The sequence below is a fragment of the Bombina bombina genome, chromosome 4, assembly GCF_027579735.1.
Source record: "Bombina bombina isolate aBomBom1 chromosome 4, aBomBom1.pri, whole genome shotgun sequence".
NCBI classification, from domain to species: Eukaryota; Metazoa; Chordata; class Amphibia; order Anura; family Bombinatoridae; genus Bombina; species Bombina bombina.
In genome coordinates, this window is record NC_069502.1 from 683,863,349 (window position 1) to 683,883,590 (window position 20,242).

The window sequence follows — 20,242 nt, forward strand, 5'->3', positions numbered from 1 at the left end:
ACGTAGAATCTAGCACAAACTTACTTCACCACCTCCACGGGAGGCAAAGTTTGTAAAACTGAATTGTGGGTGTGGTGAGGGGTGTATTTATAGGCATTTTGAGGTTTGGAAAACTTTGCCCCTCCTGGTAGGAATGTATATCCCATACGTCACTAGCTCATGGACTCTTGCTAATTACATGAAAGAAATAACAGCTACATTTCACCACTTATCTCTTACTACCTCCATGCTTGTTGAGAGTTGCAAGAGAATGACTGGATATGGTATTGAGGGGAGGAGCTATATAGACAGCTCTGCTGTGGGTGTCCTCTTGCAACTTCCTGTTGGGAATGAGAATATCCCACAAGTAATGGATGATCCGTGGACTGGATACACCTTACAAGAGAAATAATGTTATATAATTCTGCACATAGTGCAGAATTATATAACATTATTTTAGTGCTATCGATATAAAACCTGTTTTTCCCTTTTAATTTTTTTAAAATATGCCCGTTTTACAGACCCGCTCTCTGCTCTCTGCTGAGCGGGTCTGTTTTTTTTACACAGCGCATCGGGCCAGCTGTATAGTCACAGCCCGGTCCGACCGCGCCATAACATTAAGTGCAGCTCGCTCCTGCTGTCAGACAGAGCAGGAGCGAGCTGCACTTAATGTTATGGCGCAGTCGGGCCGGGCTGTGACTATACAGCTGGCCCGTTGCGCTGTGTAAAAAAAACAGACCCGCTCAGCAGAGAGCGGGTCTGTAAAATGGGCATATTTTAAAAAAATTAAAAGGGAAAAATAGGTTTTATATCGATAGCACTAAAATAATGTTATATAATTCTGCACTATGTGCAGAATTATATAACATTATTTTTTAGGTTTACTGTCCCTTTAAGGTTAAGTGCCTGATAATCAAAAAGCTGTCTTCTATGGTTAGATTATCTTAGAAGTCTCATGAGTTCTGAGAAGACCCTAAACGAATTTTAAAAAGACAAATTTTAGCTGGAGAATGGTTTGTCTAACTATGCAGGGTTTGTGGTGTAAAGGAGAGACTAATATATTTTGTGCGAGTTCTCTCCAAGCCTCCAAGTTTTTTTCATTTTTTATTATCGGCCCTAAGAGTGGAAAAAATACTGTTTCAAAATACCTTTCTTTGAGTATAAACCCTTAATATTGAGAGATTTTTATTTTTTCTTTAAATATTGAATTTTACTAAACAAAGTTGTCAAACCATAGGCATAAACATAGTGGACTATTAATACAAAAGCATGTACGTGTATATGCCAACTTGTGACACGTTCCAAATAACAAACGAAAGAATAACATAGCAGTTCTGTTTAGCACGGATCATTCTTTTCATCTGGGAGTGCAATATGACTAGATTTGCACATAAACGTAAAAGAAGTCAAGTTTATATATGGTGAAATATTATGGGTTTCTTAAAGGGATAAAAAGGTTAAAAATGAAATGTGCATGGGCACATTTTAATCTGAAATATAAGCATTTTTGCAATATACTTCCATTAGCAAAAATGCTTCTAGTAAAAGGTTTTTTTTTCTTTCTGCAGCATACGCACATATCTTGTGAAGGCCTATGCACTAGTATTCAAACACTGTGCCTGCTCAGAGAGCTGACAGGGGTGTGTATTGCTTCTGAAGATGTCATTTGTGTCATACAAGCTACTGCTGACCCTTTGAGAAGGTGTAGTGTTTAAATACTGACGCATGAGCCCTCACAGGATATGTGCATATGCTGCAGAAACACAGCAATAGCTTTTACTAGAAGCATTTGTGCGAATGGAAGTATATTGCAAAAACGCTTATATTTCAAATTGAAATAAACCCGCGCACATTCATTTATGACGCATACAAATAAAAATGTTGTGAATTTAGATGAATGCATAATATTATATAGTGTATTATAGTTTTACAATAATGAAGTTCTTCACTTTCCATATGAAACTTGAAAAGCTGCAAAGGATTTTTAAAAGAACAAAATAAAACTTGAAATAGTCAAGTATCTGGGAACATTTAAGAACAAGTTAAAAGTGTTGTTTTCTGTAACACAATTGGATAAGGGTATCCCCATTTGTTAGATTCACAAGCTCATATCAACAGTTGCCCTATACCAAATTGTCCCAAACAAAACAGTTTCAATTTACCAAACTATGACTGCAAAAACACTTTATGACCAATAAATTATAAATTAGTCTCTAAAGAACAAAAAAAGAGCAACTTACCTCCTACAATACACTGAGAAATAAAACTTCTCATTTGAGTAACGTGCTGCTTTTCCGTAAACGTGTCAGAAACTTCTTTTGCTAGATACATGCACGCTAACTGGGAGAAAAAAAAACATAATTTATGCTTACCTGATAAATTTATTTCTCTTGTAGTGTATCCAGTCCACGGATCATCCATTACTTGTGGGATATATTCCCTTCCCAACAGGAAGTTGCAAGAGGATCACCCACAGCAGAGCTGCTATATAGCTCCTCCCCTCACATGTCATATCCAGTCATTCAACCGAAACAAGACGAGAAAGGAGAAACCATAGGGTGCAGTGGTGACTGTAGTTTAATTAAAATTTAGACCTGCCTGAAAAGGACAGGGCGGGCCGTGGACTGGATACACTACAAGAGAAATAAATTTATCAGGTAAGCATAAATTATGTTTTCTCTTGTTAAGTGTATCCAGTCCACGGATCATCCATTACTTGTGGGATACCAATACCAAAGCTTAAGTACACGGATGATGGGAGGGACAAGGCAGGAACTTAAACGGAAGGAACCACTGCCTGTAGAACCTTTCTCCCAAAAACAGCCTCCGAAGAAGCAAAAGTGTCAAATTTGTAAAATTTTGAAAAGGTGTGAAGCGAAGACCAAGTCGCCGCCTTGCAAATCTGTTCAATAGAGGCCTCATTTTTAAAGGCCCAGGTGGAAGCCACAGCTCTAGTAGAATGAGCTGTAATCCTTTCAGGGGGCTGCTGTCCAGCAGTCTCATAGGCTAAGCGTATTATGCTTCTAAGCCAAAAAGAGAGAGAAGTTGCCGAAGCCTTTTGACCTCTCCTCTGCCCAGAGTAAACGACAAACAGGGCAGATGTTTGACGAAAATCTTTAGTTGCCTGTAAGTAGAACTTCAAGGCACGGACGACGTCCAGATTATGTAAAAGACGTTCCTTCTTTGAAGAAGGATTAGGGCACAATGACGGGACAACAATCTCTTGATTGATATTCCTGTTAGAAACCACCTTAGGTAAAAACCCAGGTTTAGTACGCAAGTACGCAGAACTACCTTGTCTGAATGGAAAATTAGATAAGGAGAATCACAATGTAAGGCAGATAACTCCGAGACTCTTCGAGCCGAGGAAATAGCCATCAAAAACAGAACTTTCCAAGATAAAAGTTTAATATCAATGGAATGAAGGGGTTCAAACGGAACTCCTTGAAGAACTTTAAGAACCAAGTTTAAGCTCCACGGAGGAGCAACAGTTTTAAACACAGGCTTAATCCTAACCAAAGCCTGACAAAATGCCTGGACGTCTGGAACTTCTGCCAGACGCTTGTGCAAAAGAATAGACAGAGCAGAGATCTGTCCTTTTAAAGAACTAGCTGATAAGCCTTTGTCCAAACCCTCTAGGACAAAGGACAATATCCTAGGAATCCTAACCTTACTCGATGAGTAACTCTTGGATTCGCACCAATAAAGGTATTTACGCCATATCTTATGGTAGATTTTCCTGGTAACAGGCTTTCGTGCCTGTATTAAGGTATCAATAACTGACTCGGAAAAGCCACGCTTTGATAGAATCAAGCGTTCAATCTCCATGCAGTCAGTCTCAGAGAAACTAGATTTGGATGATTGAAAGGACCTTGTATTAGAAGGTCTTGCCTCAGAGGTAGAGTCCATGGTGGACAGGATGACATGTCCACTAGATCTGCATACCAGGTCCTGCGTGGCCACGCAGGCGCTATCAGAATCACCGATGCTCTCTCCTGCTTGATCTTGGCGATCAGTCGAGGGAGCAGAGGAAACGGTGGAAACACATAAGCCAGGTTGAAGAACCAAGGAGCTGCTAGAGCATCTATCAGCGTCGCTCCCGGGTCCCTGGACCTGGATCCGTAACGAGGAAGCTTGGCGTTCTGGCGAGACGCCATGAGATCCAGTTCTGGTTTGCCCCAACGATGGACCAGTTGAACGAACACCTCCGGATGGAGTTCCCACTCCCCCGGATGAAAAGTCTGACGACTTAGAAAATCCGCCTCCCAGTTCTCCACGCCTGGGATGTGGATCGCTGACAAGTGGCAAGAGTGAGACTCTGCCCAGCGAATTATCTTTGAGACTTCTAACATCGCTAGGGAACTCCTGGTTCCCCCTTGATGGTTGATGTAAGCCACAGTCGTGATATTGTCCGACTGAAATCTGATGAACCTCAGTGTTGCTAACTGAGGCCAAGCTAGAAGAGCATTGAATATTGCTCTTAACTCCAGAATATTTATTGGGAGGAGTTTCTCCTCCTGAGTCCACGATCCCTGAGCCTTCAGGGAATTCCAGACTGCGCCCCAGCCTAGAAGGCTGGCATCTGTTACAATCGTCCAATCTGGCCTGCGAAAGGTCATACCCTTGGACAGATGGACCCGAGATAGCCACCAGAGAAGAGAATCTCTGGTCTCTTGATCCAGATTTAGTAGAGGGGACAAATCTGAGTAATTCCCATTCCACTGACCTAGCATGCACAATTGCAGCGGTCTGAGATGCAGGCGCGCAAATGGCACTATGTCCATTGCCGCTACCATTAAGCCGATTACTTCCATGCACTGAGCCACTGACGGGCGTGGAATGGAATGAAGAACACGGCAAGCATTTAAAAGTTTTGATAACCTGGCCTCCGTCAGGTAAATTTTCATTTCTACAGAATCTATCAGAGTCCCTAGGAAGGAGACTCTTGTGAGTGGAGATAGAGAACTCTTTTCCACGTTCACTTTCCACCCATGCGACCTCAGAAATGCCAGAACTATCTCTGTATGAGACTTGGCAATTTGAAAGCTTGACGCCTGTATCAGGATGTCGTCTAGATACGGAGCCACCGCTATGCCTCGCGGTCTTAGAACCGCCAGAAGTGAGCCCAGAACCTTTGTAAAGATTCTCGGGGCCGTAGCCAACCCGAAGGGGAGGGCTACAAATTGGTAATGCCTGTCTAGAAAGGCAAATCTTAGGAACCGATGATGATCTTTGTGAATCGGTATATGAAGGTAGGCATCCTTTAAGTCCACTGTGGTCATGTACTGACCCTCTTGGATCATGGGTAGGATGGTCCGAATAGTTTCCATTTTGAATGATGGAACTCTTAGGAATTTGTTTAATATCTTTAGGTCCAAAATTGGTCTGAAGGTACCCTCTTTCTTGGGAACCACGAACAGATTTGAATAAAATCCCTGTCCTTGTTCCGTCCGCGGAACTGGATGGATCACCCCCATTACTAGGAGGTCCTGTACACAGCGTAGGAATGCCTCTTTCTTTATCTGGTTTTCTGATAACCTTGAAAGATGAAATCTCCCTTGAGGAGGGGAAGCCTTGAAGTCCAGAAGATATCCCTGAGATATGATCTCCAACGCCCAGGGATCCTGGACATCTCTTGCCCACGCCTGGGCGAAGAGAGAAAGTCTGCCCCCCACTAGATCCGTTTCCGGATAGGGGGCCGTTCCTTCATGCTGTCTTGGGGGCAGTAGCAGGTTTTCTGGCCTGCTTGCCCTTGTTCCAGGACTGGTTAGGTTTCCAGGCCTGTCTGAAATGAGCAACAGTTCCTCCCTGTTTTGGAGCGGAGGAAGTTGATGCTGCTCCTGCCTTGAAATTTCGAAAGGCACGAAAATTAGACTGCTTGGCCTTTGGTTTGGCCCTGTCCTGAGGAAGGGTATGCCCCTTACCTCCAGTAATGTCAGCAATAATTTCCTTCAAGCCGGGCCCGAATAAGGTCTGCCCCTTGAAAGGGATATTAAGTAATTTAGATTTAGAAGTCACGTCAGCTGACCAGGATTTAAGCCATAGCGCCCTCCGCGCCTGGATGGCGAATCCGGAGTTCTTAGCCGTTAGTTTAGTCAAATGTACAATGGCATCAGAAACAAATGAGTTAGCTAGCTTAAGTGATTTAAGCTTGTCCATAATTTCATCCGATGGAGCTGTGTGAATGGCCTCTTCCAGAGACTCAAACCAGAATGCCGCAGCAGCAGTGACAGGCGCAATGCATGCAAGGGGCTGCAGGATAAAACCTTGTTGAACAAACATTTTCTTAAGGTAACCTTCTAATTTTTTATCCATTGGATCCGAAAAAGCACAACTATCCTCAACCGGGATAGTGGTACGCTTTGCTAAAGTAGAAACTGCTCCCTCCACTTTAGGGACCGTCTGCCATAAGTCCCGTGTAGCGGCGTCTATTGGAAACATTTTTCTAAATATAGGAGGCGGGGAAAAGGGCACACCGGGTCTATCCCACTCCTTGCTAATAATTTCTGTAAGCCTTTTAGGTATAGGGAAAACATCAGTACACACCGGTACCGCATAGTATCTATCCAGCCTACACAATTTTTCTGGAATTGCAACTGTGTTACAGTCGTTCAGAGCAGCTAAAACCTCCCCAAGCAATACACGGAGGTTCTCAAGCTTAAATTTAAAATTAGAGATCTCTGAATCAGGTTTCCCCGGATCAGATCCGTCACCCACAGAATGAAGCTCTCCGTCCAAATGTTCTGCAAACTGTGACGCAGTATCAGACATGGCTCTTACAGCACCAGCGCGCTCTGCATCTCTCCTAATCCCAGAGCTATCGCGCTTGCCTCTCAATTCTGGCAATCTAGATAATACTTCTGACAGGGTATTATTCATGATTGTAGCCATGTCCTGTAAAGTAATTGCTATGGGCGTCTCTGATGCACTTGGCGCCATAATAGCATGCGCCCCCTGAGCGGGAGGCGAAGGTACTGACACGTGAGGAGAGTTAGTCGGCATAACTTCCCCCTCGTCGTCTGGTGATAATTCTTTTATAGATAAAGACTGACCTTTATTATTTAAAGTGAAATCAATACATTTAGTACACATATTCCTATGGGGCTCCACACTGGCTTTCAAACATAATGAACAAGTAGATTCATCTATGTCAGACATGTTTAAACAGACTAGCAATAAAACTAGCAAGCTTGAAAAACACTTCACAATAAGTTTACAAGCAATATAAAAAACGCTACTGCGCCTTTAAGAAGCACAAAACCTGTCTCAAGGTGAAATAACAATGAACCAAAGCAGTTATACCAACCAAATTTTCACAGTAAATGCAGTAAGTCAGCAGAGCATTGCACCCACTTGCAAATGGATGATTAACCCCTTAATACCCAAAACGGATAAACAATAGAGAAAAAACGTTTTTTAAAACAGTCAAACACACTGCCACAGCTCTGCTGTGATTGATTACCTCCCTCAATATGACTTTTGAAGCCTTTTGAGCCCTCCAGAGAAGTCCTGGATCATGCAGGAAGAAGCAGGAAGTCTGAGTCTGAATTTTTACTGCGCAAAAAAGCGCTAAAATAGGCCCCTCCCACTCATATTACAACAGTGGGAAGCCTCAGTTAACTGTTTCTATGCAGAAATTAAGCCAGCCATGTGGAAAAATTATGCCCCAATAAGTTTTATCACCAAATGTACGTTAAAAAACAATTAAACATGCCAGCAAACGTTTTAAAACACATTTTTTGAAGAGTATATATCTCTATTAATAAGCCTGATACCAGTCGCTTTCACTGCATTTAAGGCTTTACTTACATCTTTATTAATAAGCCTGATACCAGTCGCTTTCACTGCATTTAAGGCTTTACTTACATTACTTCGGTATCAGCAGCATTTTCTTAGTCAATTCCATTCCTTAGAAAAATATTTTACTGCGCATACCTTAGTTGCAGGAAACCTGCACGCCATTCCCTTTCTGAAGTTACCTCACTCCTCAGAATGTGTGAGAACAGCAAATGGATCTTAGTTACTTCTGCTAAGATCATAGAAAACGCAGGCAGATTCTTCTTCCAAATACTGCCTGAGAAAAAACAGCACACTCCGGTGCCATTTAAAAATAACAAACTTTTGATTGAAGAAATAAACTAAGTATAAAACACCACAGTCCTCTCACGACCTCCTATCTAGTTGAGGGTTGCAAGAGAATGACTGGATATGACATGTGAGGGGAGGAGCTATGTAGCAGCTTTGCTGTGGGTGATCCTCTTGCAACTTCCTGTTGGGAAGGGAATATATCCCACAAGTAATGGATGATCCGTGGACTGGATACACTTAACAAGAGAAAATGTTTTTTACTAAAATCCTTTTTTGCCATTTTCTAGTTTGTGTGGTTATTACTGAAAACTATGTATATAAAATTATTATTTCATTCACAAATCCCAGTCACAAACAAAGTGCCTTTGAAATATTTACTGCATTTCTACAATTATCTTGCTTCTTTAGTTAGAAAATTTGCTGCAGATGAGATAATTTTAGTATAAACATAATTTATGTTTACCTGATAAATTAATTTCGTTCATGGTGGTGAGAGACCACAATAAATTACTCTTGGGAATTACTCTTTTCTACCACTAGGAGGAGTCTAACGGCTAGATTTGGAGTTTGGCGGCCAAGGGGGTGCGTTAGCTACGCAGGGTTTTTTCTGGCCGCACCATAAAAATAACTCTGGTATTGAGAGTCCAAAAAAATGCTGCGTTAGGCTCCAAAAAAGGAGCGTAGAGCATTTTTAACGCAAATGCAACTCTCGATACCAGAGTTGCTTACGGACGCGGCCAGCCTCAAAAACGTGCTCGTGCACGATTCCCCCATAGGAAACAATGGGGCAGTTTGAGCTGAAAAAAAACCTAACACCTGCAAAAAAGCTGCGTTCAGCTCCTAACGCAGCCCCATTGTTTCCTATGGGGAAACACTTCCTACGTCTGCACCTAACACTCTAACATGTACCCCGAGTCTAAACACCCCTAACCTTACACTTATTAACCCCTAATCTGCCGCCCCCGCTATCGCTGACCCCTGCATATTATCCTTACATTATCCCTATGTACCCCTAATCTGCTGCCCCTAACACCGCCGACCCCTATATTATATTTATTAACCCCTAATCTGCCCCCCTCAACGTCGCCTCCACCTGCCTACACTTATTAACCCCTAATCTGCCGAGCGGACCTGAGCGCTACTATAATAAAGTTATTAACCCCTAATCCGCCTCACTAACCCTATCATAAATAGTATTAACCCCTAATCTGCCCTCCCTAACATCGCCGACACCTAACTTCAATTATTAACCCCTAATCTGCCGACCGGAGCTCACCGCTACTATAATAAATGGATTAACCCCTAAAGCTAAGTCTAACCCTAACACTAACACCCCCCTAAATTAAATATAATTTAAATCTAACGAAATTAATTAACTCTTATTAAATAACTTATTCCTATTTAAAGCTAAATACTTACCTGTAAAATAAATCCTAATATAGCTACAATATAAATTATAATTACATTGTAGCTATTTTAGGATTAATATTTATTTTACAGGCAACTTTGTAATTATTTTAACCAGGTACAATAGCTATTAAATAGTTAAGAACTATTTAATAGTTACCTAGTTAAAATAATAACAAAATTACCTGTAAAATAAATCCTAACCTAAGTTACAATTAAACCGAACACTATACTATCATTAAATTAATTAAATAAAATACCTGTAAAATAAATATTAATCCTAAAATAGCTACAATGTAATTATAATTTATATTGTAGCTATATTAGGATTTATTTTACAGGTAAGTATTTAGCTTTAAATAGGAATAAGTTATTTAATAAGAGTTAATTAATTTCGTTAGATTTAAATTATATTTAATTTAGGGGGGTGTTAGTGTTAGGGTTAGACTTAGCTTTAGGGGTTAATCCATTTATTATAGTAGCGGTGAGCTCCGGTCGGCAGATTAGGGGTTAATAATTGAAGTTAGGTGTCGGCGATGTTAGGGAGGGCAGATTAGGGGTTAATACTATTTATGATAGGGTTAGTGAGGCGGATTAGGGGTTAATAACTTTATTATAGTAGCGCTCAGGTCCGCTCGGCAGATTAGGGGTTAATAAGTGTAGGCAGGTGGATGCGACGTTGAGGGGGGCAGATTAGGGGTTAATAAATATAATATAGGGGTCGGCGGTGTTAGGGGCAGCAGATTAGGGGTACATAAGGATAAGGTAGGTGGCGGCGCTTTGCGGTCGGCAGATTAGGGGTTAATAAGTGTAGGTAGCTGGCGGCGACGTTGTGGGGGGCAGATTAGGGGTTAATAAATATAATATAGGGGTCGGCGGTGTTAGGGGCAGCAGATTAGGGGTACATAAGGATAACGTAGTTGGCGGTCGGCAGATTAGGGGTTAAAAAAATTTAATCGAGTGGCGGCGATGTGGGGGGACCTCGGTTTAGGGGTACATAGGTAGTTTATGTGTGTTAGTGTACTTTAGAGTACAGTAGTTAAGAGCTTTATAAACCGGCGTTAGCCCAGAAAGCTCTTAACTCCTGCTTTTTTCCTGCGGCTGGAGTTTTGTCGTTGTTGTATAACGCTCACTTCAGAAACTACTCTAAATACCGGAGTTAGAAAGATCCCATTGAAAAGATAGGATACGCAATTGACGTAAGGGGATCTGCGGTATGGAAAAGTCGCGGCTGAAAAGTGAGCGTTAGACCCTATTTTCAGTGACTCCAAATACCGGCGGTAGCCTAAAACCAGCGTTAGGAGCCTCTAACGCTGGTTTTCACGGCTACCGCCAAACTCTAAATCTAGCCGTAAGATTCCCAAAACCCAAGAGCTCTATAACACCCCCCCCCCCTTCCTCAGTCTAACGTATAGCCAAGCAAGTGAGGTAATAAAAAGGAACAAGAGACATAAAATTAGCAGGGAAAAAGATGTGCAGAAGAAAAAACTAACCCAAATAAACATAAGGGTGGGGTCTAGTGGAATCTCACCACCATGAAAGAAATATATTTATCAGGTAAGCAAAAATTGGTTTCTTTTATACAAGTGGTAAAAGTCCACAATCCATTACTCTTGGGAACCAATATCCAAGCTGTGGAGTTCACGAGTACATAAAGGGAGAGATTTACAAAACTTCTTTTTTCACTGAGAAATTAAATACACAACCAGTAAGTAGAAGCAGCAGCTGAATCAGCAATAGAGATAGCTGAGGTATGTGTGAGGTGGAAGGGGTTTTATAGAGCTCTTTGGGATTGTGCATCTTTGCCTCCACCTAGTGGTAAAGAAGAGAAATTCCCAAGAATAATGGATCATGGACTCTCACCACCTGTATGAAAGAAATGAACAGCACTAAACACTATAAGTGTCCCTCTGGCTACTTGAAATGTAGGAAAGTATAAATAATGAATATTGTGTTGAATGAGGTAGGAGTTACATAATAGGGTATGCACATGGATACCTGGTAGCCTTCAAGAAAGGGCTGGAACATTCTTGATAAAAACAGGGCGGCAGAGCTTCCTTTCTCAGTAATCACAATTTCATGAGATGTTGCTTGAATGATATCACACTGTGCCAGCAGAAAGCAACCTTCTTCAAAATCCTGACAAAGTACGTAAAGAAATAGAACAAAAATAATGCAATGAACAAATAGGATAAAAGGTTTTGTATGCAGCATCTATAGAATTGCCCTTAAATCTGTTTAGTGTATAAGGACTTCCAGGTTGGTTATAATATCTTTTGATATAATACACACTTTATTATTACACCATGGTTGTGTTTACCCAAGTACTTTATTTTAAAGAGGTGATTGGATTGAGTTAATGAATGTTGAGTCAAATGTCACACTCAGATACCAAGATTGGTGAGTGAATGTAATTATAGTATTGTTAACATTTTCCACAAGGTAAAAATAAGTAAAATGTATTATGATTACAGTTCGCAAGTAGAGAAACTGTCCACCTACAATCACCACTTGTGATTAAACATTGCACAAGAGTTTTCTTGTGTAATGCCGCTCCCTGCTCTCATGCAACCAAGTCCACGAGAGCTGGGCATGTCAATCACCCTGAACAAGCAAGTGTCAGGGTAATTGATCTAGCCACATCTGAGGTGGCAAAGAGACAAAAGAAGCAGTTCCTACTTCTTAAAGGTGTGCCTGCAGGTTCGCTCATGTGAGCCTGCACCGCATAGCCTCAAAAGCTACAGCTGCAGCTTAATATATTTACCGCAATGTGGCATTTACAGTACAATGTATTGTAATGTATTACAATAGTGTGCCACTACGGCCGATTCTCGGCTAATACTGGCAGAGGCAACGAGAGGATGATGATAAAGGAAGTACAAAACACTCAAATCATACTACTGTCAATACCACACTGGTATCAACTATACTGAGAACTTAAAGGGATAGAAAAGTCAAAATAAAACTGTGTCATTTTAAGACACTTCTAAAGTCACTTTTATTTTCGGTTTTGTTTCTTGGTATCCTTTGTTGAAAAGGCATATCTAGGTAGGCTCAGCAGCAGCCATGCACTACTGGGAGATAGCTGGTAATTGGTGTCTCTTGTCAGTGGTTCACCAGATGTGTTCAGCTTGTAGTGCATTACTGCCCTGGAATTGAGTTTAACTGTGCTTAATCCCTTTAAAGATGTTAAAAACACATAATTATATGGAAGCAATAGTTCAGAAATAAAATGCTCTAACCTACTGAACAATATATTTTTGCACTTTTATATCTATTTAAGAATGCTAAAAATTATTATTGAAATTATAGTATCTAAAACAAAGCCTGTTGCTTCTTCTACAGCCCAGTAGTTAAAAAAAACAAAAAAAAAACAGATCCTAGCCATAGGTCCCTTTATTTTGTTTCTTTCTGCCCTATTAAACTATGTTCCCCATTTCAAACATAAGCACCCTTTTCAGGTAATTTTTCTAGCAGCCTGAATGTGTTTTATTGTACCCCCAATAGCCCCTAACTATCCTGATTAGAGGGATGTTCCCTCTGGAAGCCAGGTGCTTCACCATTAAAGGGCCACTAAACCCAAAATCTTTCTTTCATTATTCAGATAGAGAATAGAAATTTAAACAACATTACAATTTACTTCCATAATTTATTTTGCTTCGTTTGTTAAATATCCTTATTTGAAGAAAAAGCAATGCACATGGTGAGCCAATCACACAATGCTTCTATGTGCAGCAACCAACCAGCAGCTAGTGAGCATATCTAGATATGCTTTTCATCAAAGAATATCAAGAGAATAATTTTTTTTAGATAATATAAGTAAATTAGAAGGATGTTTAAAATTGCATTCTCTTTCAAAATCATAAAAGAAAAAATGTGGGTGGCATGTCCCTTTAAAGGAGGCGGGACTAACTTATGCCTAGGAAAGCTCATCTCCCGGCAGGTTTTAAACACTAGGGGAGAGAGCAGGGGGCTATATGTAATTGACTTTTGCATGTTTACATTTTACACCTTTTACTGTATAAAAACCCTGTGTCTTGACCATTAAAACAATGATATTATCTACTGCACTAAGCCTTGTCTAGTATTTGTATGGAAGGGAATGTGGTTCTTTCACTACAGAGGGACTACTGGCCCCTAAAGGTCTCTGGTGAAGAGTATGCAGCACCCCAAGGCCGAATATGCTGTGATCTGTGATGTCATAGCAGAAAATGCAGCATGTCTGCAGAAAGAACAGGACACATGAGGTAACCGTAGGCACTTTCGCTTTGCAGCACTGCTCCACAACAGGCTGTTCTCTTTAAACAGTGCTTTGCTTTGGCTGCATTGTGTACATTTTCCTTAACACAGTGCAGCCACAGTGAAAGCAAATTAGCAGTGCATTAATTGATCACTGCTTCTTTTTAATTGCTGCGATATAATATATAAAACTTTAAAAAATTGCTTTATTTTCCAGTTAATCAGTATACAGTAAGTCCTCTACTTACGAACGAGTTCCGTTCCGGGAGCATGTTTGTAAGTCCAATTTGTTTGTAAGTCTAACTGTATTGTAACTTGTGTGAAAAGTATTATAAACCTCACTTTATAATACTTTTCACACAAATTACAGCACAGTAGCACATAAAAAACAAACAATACTGTAAAGAAAATATTTTTAATCTTACCTTGTATAGTAAAACAGGAACTAACTTCCGTGATTTGACATGCAAACATGTTTGTATCTTTGAAAGTTTGTAACTTGAAAGTTTGTAAGTAGGGGACTTACTGTATTGCAGTTGAGCTGGTGCTTTAGTATAACTGCCTAATTTAAAATGAACTGCAGAAATGTTTGGACTAAAAAGTCATTGCAGAAAGTGAAAACAAGTTCTACCTCTGGGATGCAGCACAGCAGGAGTGCTCTGAACCTCATCTAATTTTACAAGCTCCCAGGTCCCGTCCCGCACTACAGCATACAGTTTCTAATATTTAAGGTTTTGATTTTCGTTCCCTCTGACATTCTGTACAATGGGAGTCTGGGTATTTCCAGCCTTTAAAATTAGTTTTTACCTACTAAAATCTATTTATGACAATAGTTGACTTTGTATAAAAAAAAAGTGTGTCTGAAATTGTATAATATCCTACAACAAACTAATCCTGGGTACATACAACAATATTTGGAAACCTAGAGCATGGAACTAAACCTGAAATTTTTGGCCATTTTTTGACTGTATTTTCCACAGTTTACCACCTTTTATTGCACACGTTTGCATAGGTAACCAACCGGTATCCTTACCGGAGATCTATCCAGACATTGCACTATTTTGATCCTCTGAGATTGTCTCTTCTATTAGTGTATTCATTTTTTGCACTTTATATCTATTACATTGTATACCAATTGTATTATATGTATTTCTATAGCATTGAATCCGATTGTATTGTATTTTATCTGAACAATTTTTGACTTGACTTAATATATATGTGAGAGCGACCAATTCTGAGTCACTCCTTTTTTATTATAAAAAATTTTTAATAACATTTTTTTATATAAGTTTTTAATACAAATAAATTGTTTTCAACATTTTTGAAACTACTAGTTTCTATACTTATTTGCCTATATAGAAAGACCAACTGTAGGTGTTATATTATATATTATACATTATTAGATATACCATTGTCAATATCACCCTCCTTTTCAGTCAGCTTTATTCCTGATTTATCCTGTTTTATATATACTTTAGCCAACTTTGGCACTCCTTTTCCCTTTTTCCGTAAACCTGTATTTTAGTCGTTAATCATTTTTTCAAATTATGATGCAGTCAAACGCGATATTTGCGATTCCCTCAGTAATACCATTGCACGTACAGTGTGCACTGGTATTACAAGTACAGGGCAATGCTAACGCGACCTAACCATCACATTGCTGCAAGCCAAGTGCTCACGAGAGCGCGCTTCCATAGGCTACAATGGGAGCCTCGTTTTCAGGGCAAACAACCTAGCACAGCGCAGGGGGCAATTCGCACAGCTTTAAATAAATAAATAGATATGTATATAAGCATATACATATATATTTAAGTGTTTATATGTATACATACACATAAATATACATGTTTATAAGCATATACAGATATATTTATAGAGAAAACAGTCACCCCATTGACCTACATGTAAATGCACTTGAGGTGCTGTTTTTTTTCTAACACCCTACATCACTTCACTTTAACCCCATTATAACTGCTTCGTCCAATTTAAAAAAAAAAAAAGGATGCTCATATTTATATTTTATTTTAATGTACTGTACTATTTTGGGGGCAATTGGGGCAACTTTTTAATTTTAACCAGAGGTTAAGTGAAACCGCAAGCTTGCCGTAACATTAACCAGCCATTTGTAATGGCTGGTTATTTAACGTGAGCCCGTAAATGGACAAATTTGCTCCATTACGGGCGCATGGTAAGATAGAGCTCCACTCGTAATCTGGCCCTTAATAGTTATTGTATAATTATTTCGTAATTTTTTTTATAAATTATTCCAAAATGTTTTTCTGTAATGCCATACTGTATCATCTGACTTTTTTTTTACCTGGGTTACCTGTTCTTTTTGCTTTGATTAGTTTTGATTCTGTTACACTTAGTCAACAAAAAAGAAAATGTATGCTTACCTGATAAATGTATTTCTTTCCAGATATGGTGAGTCCACGGCTTCATCAATTACTGTTGGGAATACCACTCCTGGCCAGCAGGAGGAGGCAAAGAGCACCACAGTCAAAACTGTTAAGTATGACTTCCCTTTCCACAACCCCCAGTCATTCGACCAAAGGGAAATGGAGAAAAAAGGAGTAACACAAGGTGTAGAGGTGCCTGAGGTTTAGTCAAAATTAACCGTCTTGAAATAAAGGGTGGGGCCGTGGACTCACCATATCCGTAAAGAAATAAATTTATCAGGTAAGCATACATTTTCTTTTCTTTCCTAAGATATGGTGAGTCCACAGCTTCATCAATTACTGTTGGGAACTAATACCCAAGCTAGAGGACACAGGTGAATAGGGAGGGACAAGACAGGCAGACCTAAACAGAAGGCACCACCGCTTGAATAACCTTAAACCCAAAAGACGCCTCGTCCGAGGCAAAAGTATCAAACTTGTAAAATTTGGAAAGAGTATGCAAAGAGAACCAAGTTGCAGCCTTGCAAATCTGTTCCACAGAAACTTCATTCTTGAAAGCCCAAGAAGAGGAGACAGCTCTCGTGGAATGAGCCGTAACTCTCTTAGGAGGCTGCTGACCAGCAGTCTCATAAGCAAAACAAATTAGACTTCTCAACCAGAGAGAACGAGAAGTAGCAGAAGCTTTCTGACCTTTATGTTTCCCAGTGAAACAAACAGGGCAGAAGACTGGTGGAAATCCTAAGTAAATAAAATTTTAAACTATGCACAACATCTAAGTAGTGCAACAAACCTTCTTTATGAGAAGGACTAGGACATAGAGAAGGAACAACAAATTTCCTGATCAATATTCCTATCCGAAATCACATTAGGAAGGAAACCTTACTTAGTACGAAGAACCGCCTCATCGGCATGAAAGATAAGATAAGGTGAATCCCACTGCAAGCTGAGAGTTCCGACACTCTCCAAGCAGAAGAGATAGCAATAATAAAACAAAAACTTCCAAGATAATACGTATCTATGGAATGCAAGTTTGCTTGAAGGAAGGATTACACCTGAACCATATATTGGCCAGATAAGCACCCTTGCCATACCCAAAGACCTTATTTCTAGGATGACGAAACTCAGAAACCTGAGAAGATCCCAAATCATTGGAACAATAAATACACATCCCTCAGGTCAATGTTCATTATGAAAAGGCCCTCTTGAACCAAAGGAGAATGGATATTACTTTGAAGGTCAGAACCTGAGAAACTTGTGGAATACCTAGATCCCGTTCCCAGATTGGGACTGGAACTATAACTCCCAGAGGAAGGTCCTGAACCCAGTTCAAGGAATGCCTCTCATCATACCTGGGTTGCAGATACTCTATAAGGAGAAATCTGCCCCTAGGAGGAAATCTTAGATTGGACTCCAAAAGACATGATTGATCCTGCAGAAAGGGAAACTTTCCTTTAGTCTTATTCCCTGACGTGTGGTAGGATTTGGAGAAAACAAATATTGAACCTGCAACTGCAGAACTATAAAGCCTAGGCTGTACCACTACGCAACAGGTAGGCTTCTCAGCTGACCAAGATTTCAGCCACAATGCCCGACGGGCTAGCACATAAAGTCTAATAAGACAAGGCATTGCACTAAATGAACAATTAAACCTCCAGCTTCTTATCCATGGATCCGTAAAAGGAGCCGCTACCCTCCATAAAAAAAATAGAAAATTAGTCCATTGATCCTGAGAAGAGCAACTATCCTCTCTAGGGATCGTAGTTCTCTTAGTCAGAGTAGGAATGGTCCCTACTACTTTAGGCACGGTGCGCCATGATATTTAATGGAGACAGCGGCAGGAAACATCTTTGTAAAGATAGGAGACAAGGAAAAAAAAAGGAATCCCTGACTTCCTCCATTCCTGTGAAAAATCTCCTGGCACGGTCTGGAACAGGAACATTTCCACAGAGGAATCCTAGTATTTATAAAGTTTACTAGATTCTTCAGGATTGACAACGACAGGCGTATCAGAGTTGCTCCACAGAAGCCAAAACCTCCTTTATCAATACACGAAGGTGTTAAAGCTTAAAACTGAAGGTTACGGGGGGGTGGAGCCAACCACCATACTGGCCGGTCGCACCTAGCTAGAGCTCCGAGTTCTAGTTAGCCAAAAAGCTAAATTTACCAGATAGATTACTTCAATACTCAGCTATTCCTCACCAGCTGTAATCCCTTATCCTTGGTAGGGTCACAGAATTACCTTTTTGAAGTACCAGCACGTCGACAGAGGAAGTTACTGAATTACTGGCACTACCTTTGCTGCAGGAGGATTAGACCTGCCCCGGGCCGCCTTTCCTGTACCATATGCCCGTAACTCTAACAACCAGTAACCTACTGTGCTGCTCATCCGCGATTGCAGGGTCTCCGGACATAGTGGCACTGGAAGCTTGATCGCCCATCCATATCCGGCCTTGATAGAGCTGTACCGCAGCGGAACTCTCCGCATCTACACACACTCCACAGAAGTGGTGCCGGACTGGAGCTCTGAACCGAAGAGGACTACTGCCCTTCCCGGAGCCTGCTCTCCCTCGATACTCTGAGAAGCCGGCAAGGATTCCGAACACCTTAAGACCCCATAGATGAGCAGCTCCCACGTGGCGCCCAGTAAATCTCCTCCCTGTAAGTACTTGCAGCCCGATCGGTAGAGGATTACACTGCCTATTTAATTCTAAGCTACTTACAAACATTAGAGCCTAAGGGGATCTGGAAACGGACTGTGACTTACCTAATTTGAGCTAACATACACTAGCTGGGCGCCACTCCATGCTGATACTCCGTCCCCACTGAGTGGCGCGAAACCGCCATCTTTAACCTTCAGCAACATAAGCACTGCAGCCTGTCAGCGCGGTCTTCCTTACAGTTGCGCTAAGAGTGTTAGAAGAAACTACAGCACAGGCACTCGCAAAGACTCTTCTCAGTATAGGCACTTATCTCCTAACATAGTACAACTACTATCAGCTTACCAATCTTTTACCAACCTGAACTCTATAAAGGGGCCTGTAAGCTAACGGTGCAGCAACTACTATTTGCCTTTTCACCACCAACAGCTCCCCAGCCGGGATAGTGATTACACTAGGGGTTAAGCAGCTACCCACAACAACTCAGGGGCTCCCAGGCTTACACCACAATATTACCTCCAGGCCATGAATGAAAGTATTCTGCATATCCACCAATTGCAGCATTGGTTCTAGCATAAAGTAAGACTGTTTCACACCAACTGTAGCTGCTTAGGAGCCGCAGTATATCCTGCTTTTCATTCATAACTGAAGCACACTCTCCTGTCCCCTTTCCTGCTGTACTTTGATGTAGCAGGTCATATCCACCACCCTTTTTCCGGCCTGGCCCAGAGGTGGCAATTTCCCTAGGGAGAGTGCCCCTAACTTACTCTGTACACTTCCAGATTTTTCCACGCCAGTGACTTTCTCATTTTCTCTAAGATACACATCTGTTTAAAATGGAATAGGCACGCATAGGCCACTTAAGCCTGTCTACCACACAGTGACCCCTTGCTGTTCTGAAGTGGGGCTGCCCTGCCATACCTGACCTCTAACCTCTCAAAGCCTCCTTCTGCAAAAAACCCAGCCTTGTCTTCCCCTCACCATGTCACAATCAGCCAGAGGGAAGAAAAGCAAACAACCTTTTATACCAAAAAAGACTGTGATGGATCACTTTGGGCCCCCTGGAGGGCTCTCACAAGGTGACATTGAACCCCCAGACTCCCCTGGGTCTGACACTTCGGATCTGACACTGGCGGCTATCCAGAACATCCAACAAGCCTCACCTGAGGCAGTCACTCCCTCATTCATCATGGACTCACTTAAGTCACTACTGGACAAGCATCACGCTTCATTCACTGCCCAAATGGCGGCCTCAACAGCTGAGCTCAAGAAAGAGATCTCTTCAACAAATGAAAGAATTGACACTCTGGAAAGAAAGCAGGAGGATGCCGCTGTGGAACATTCTAACCTGCTTTCTTACACACAACGCCTTGCAGACTACCTAGATGTTGTAGATGACAAAATAGCGGACTTGGAAGATAGATCTCGGAGGAATAACCTCAGGATCCGGGGTATCCCTGAGTCCGTCTCTGC

The 20,242-nt window shown here is 41.1% G+C and overlaps 1 protein-coding gene across 2 annotated transcripts in view; it reads right to left on the reverse strand.

Annotated features, from left to right (window-relative positions):
* GNPAT (glyceronephosphate O-acyltransferase) overlaps window positions 1–20,242 on the reverse strand; it is a 203,588-nt gene that overhangs the window by 42,230 nt on the left and 141,116 nt on the right. For both annotated transcript variants that reach the window (XM_053710828.1, XM_053710827.1), the window contains exons 12-13: window positions 11,473–11,613; window positions 2,220–2,319 (exon numbers count right to left, since the gene is read on the reverse strand). In XM_053710828.1, the coding sequence (XP_053566803.1) occupies window positions 2,220–2,319; window positions 11,473–11,613 (241 nt within the window). The remainder of the gene's footprint in view (window positions 1–2,219; window positions 2,320–11,472; window positions 11,614–20,242) is intronic.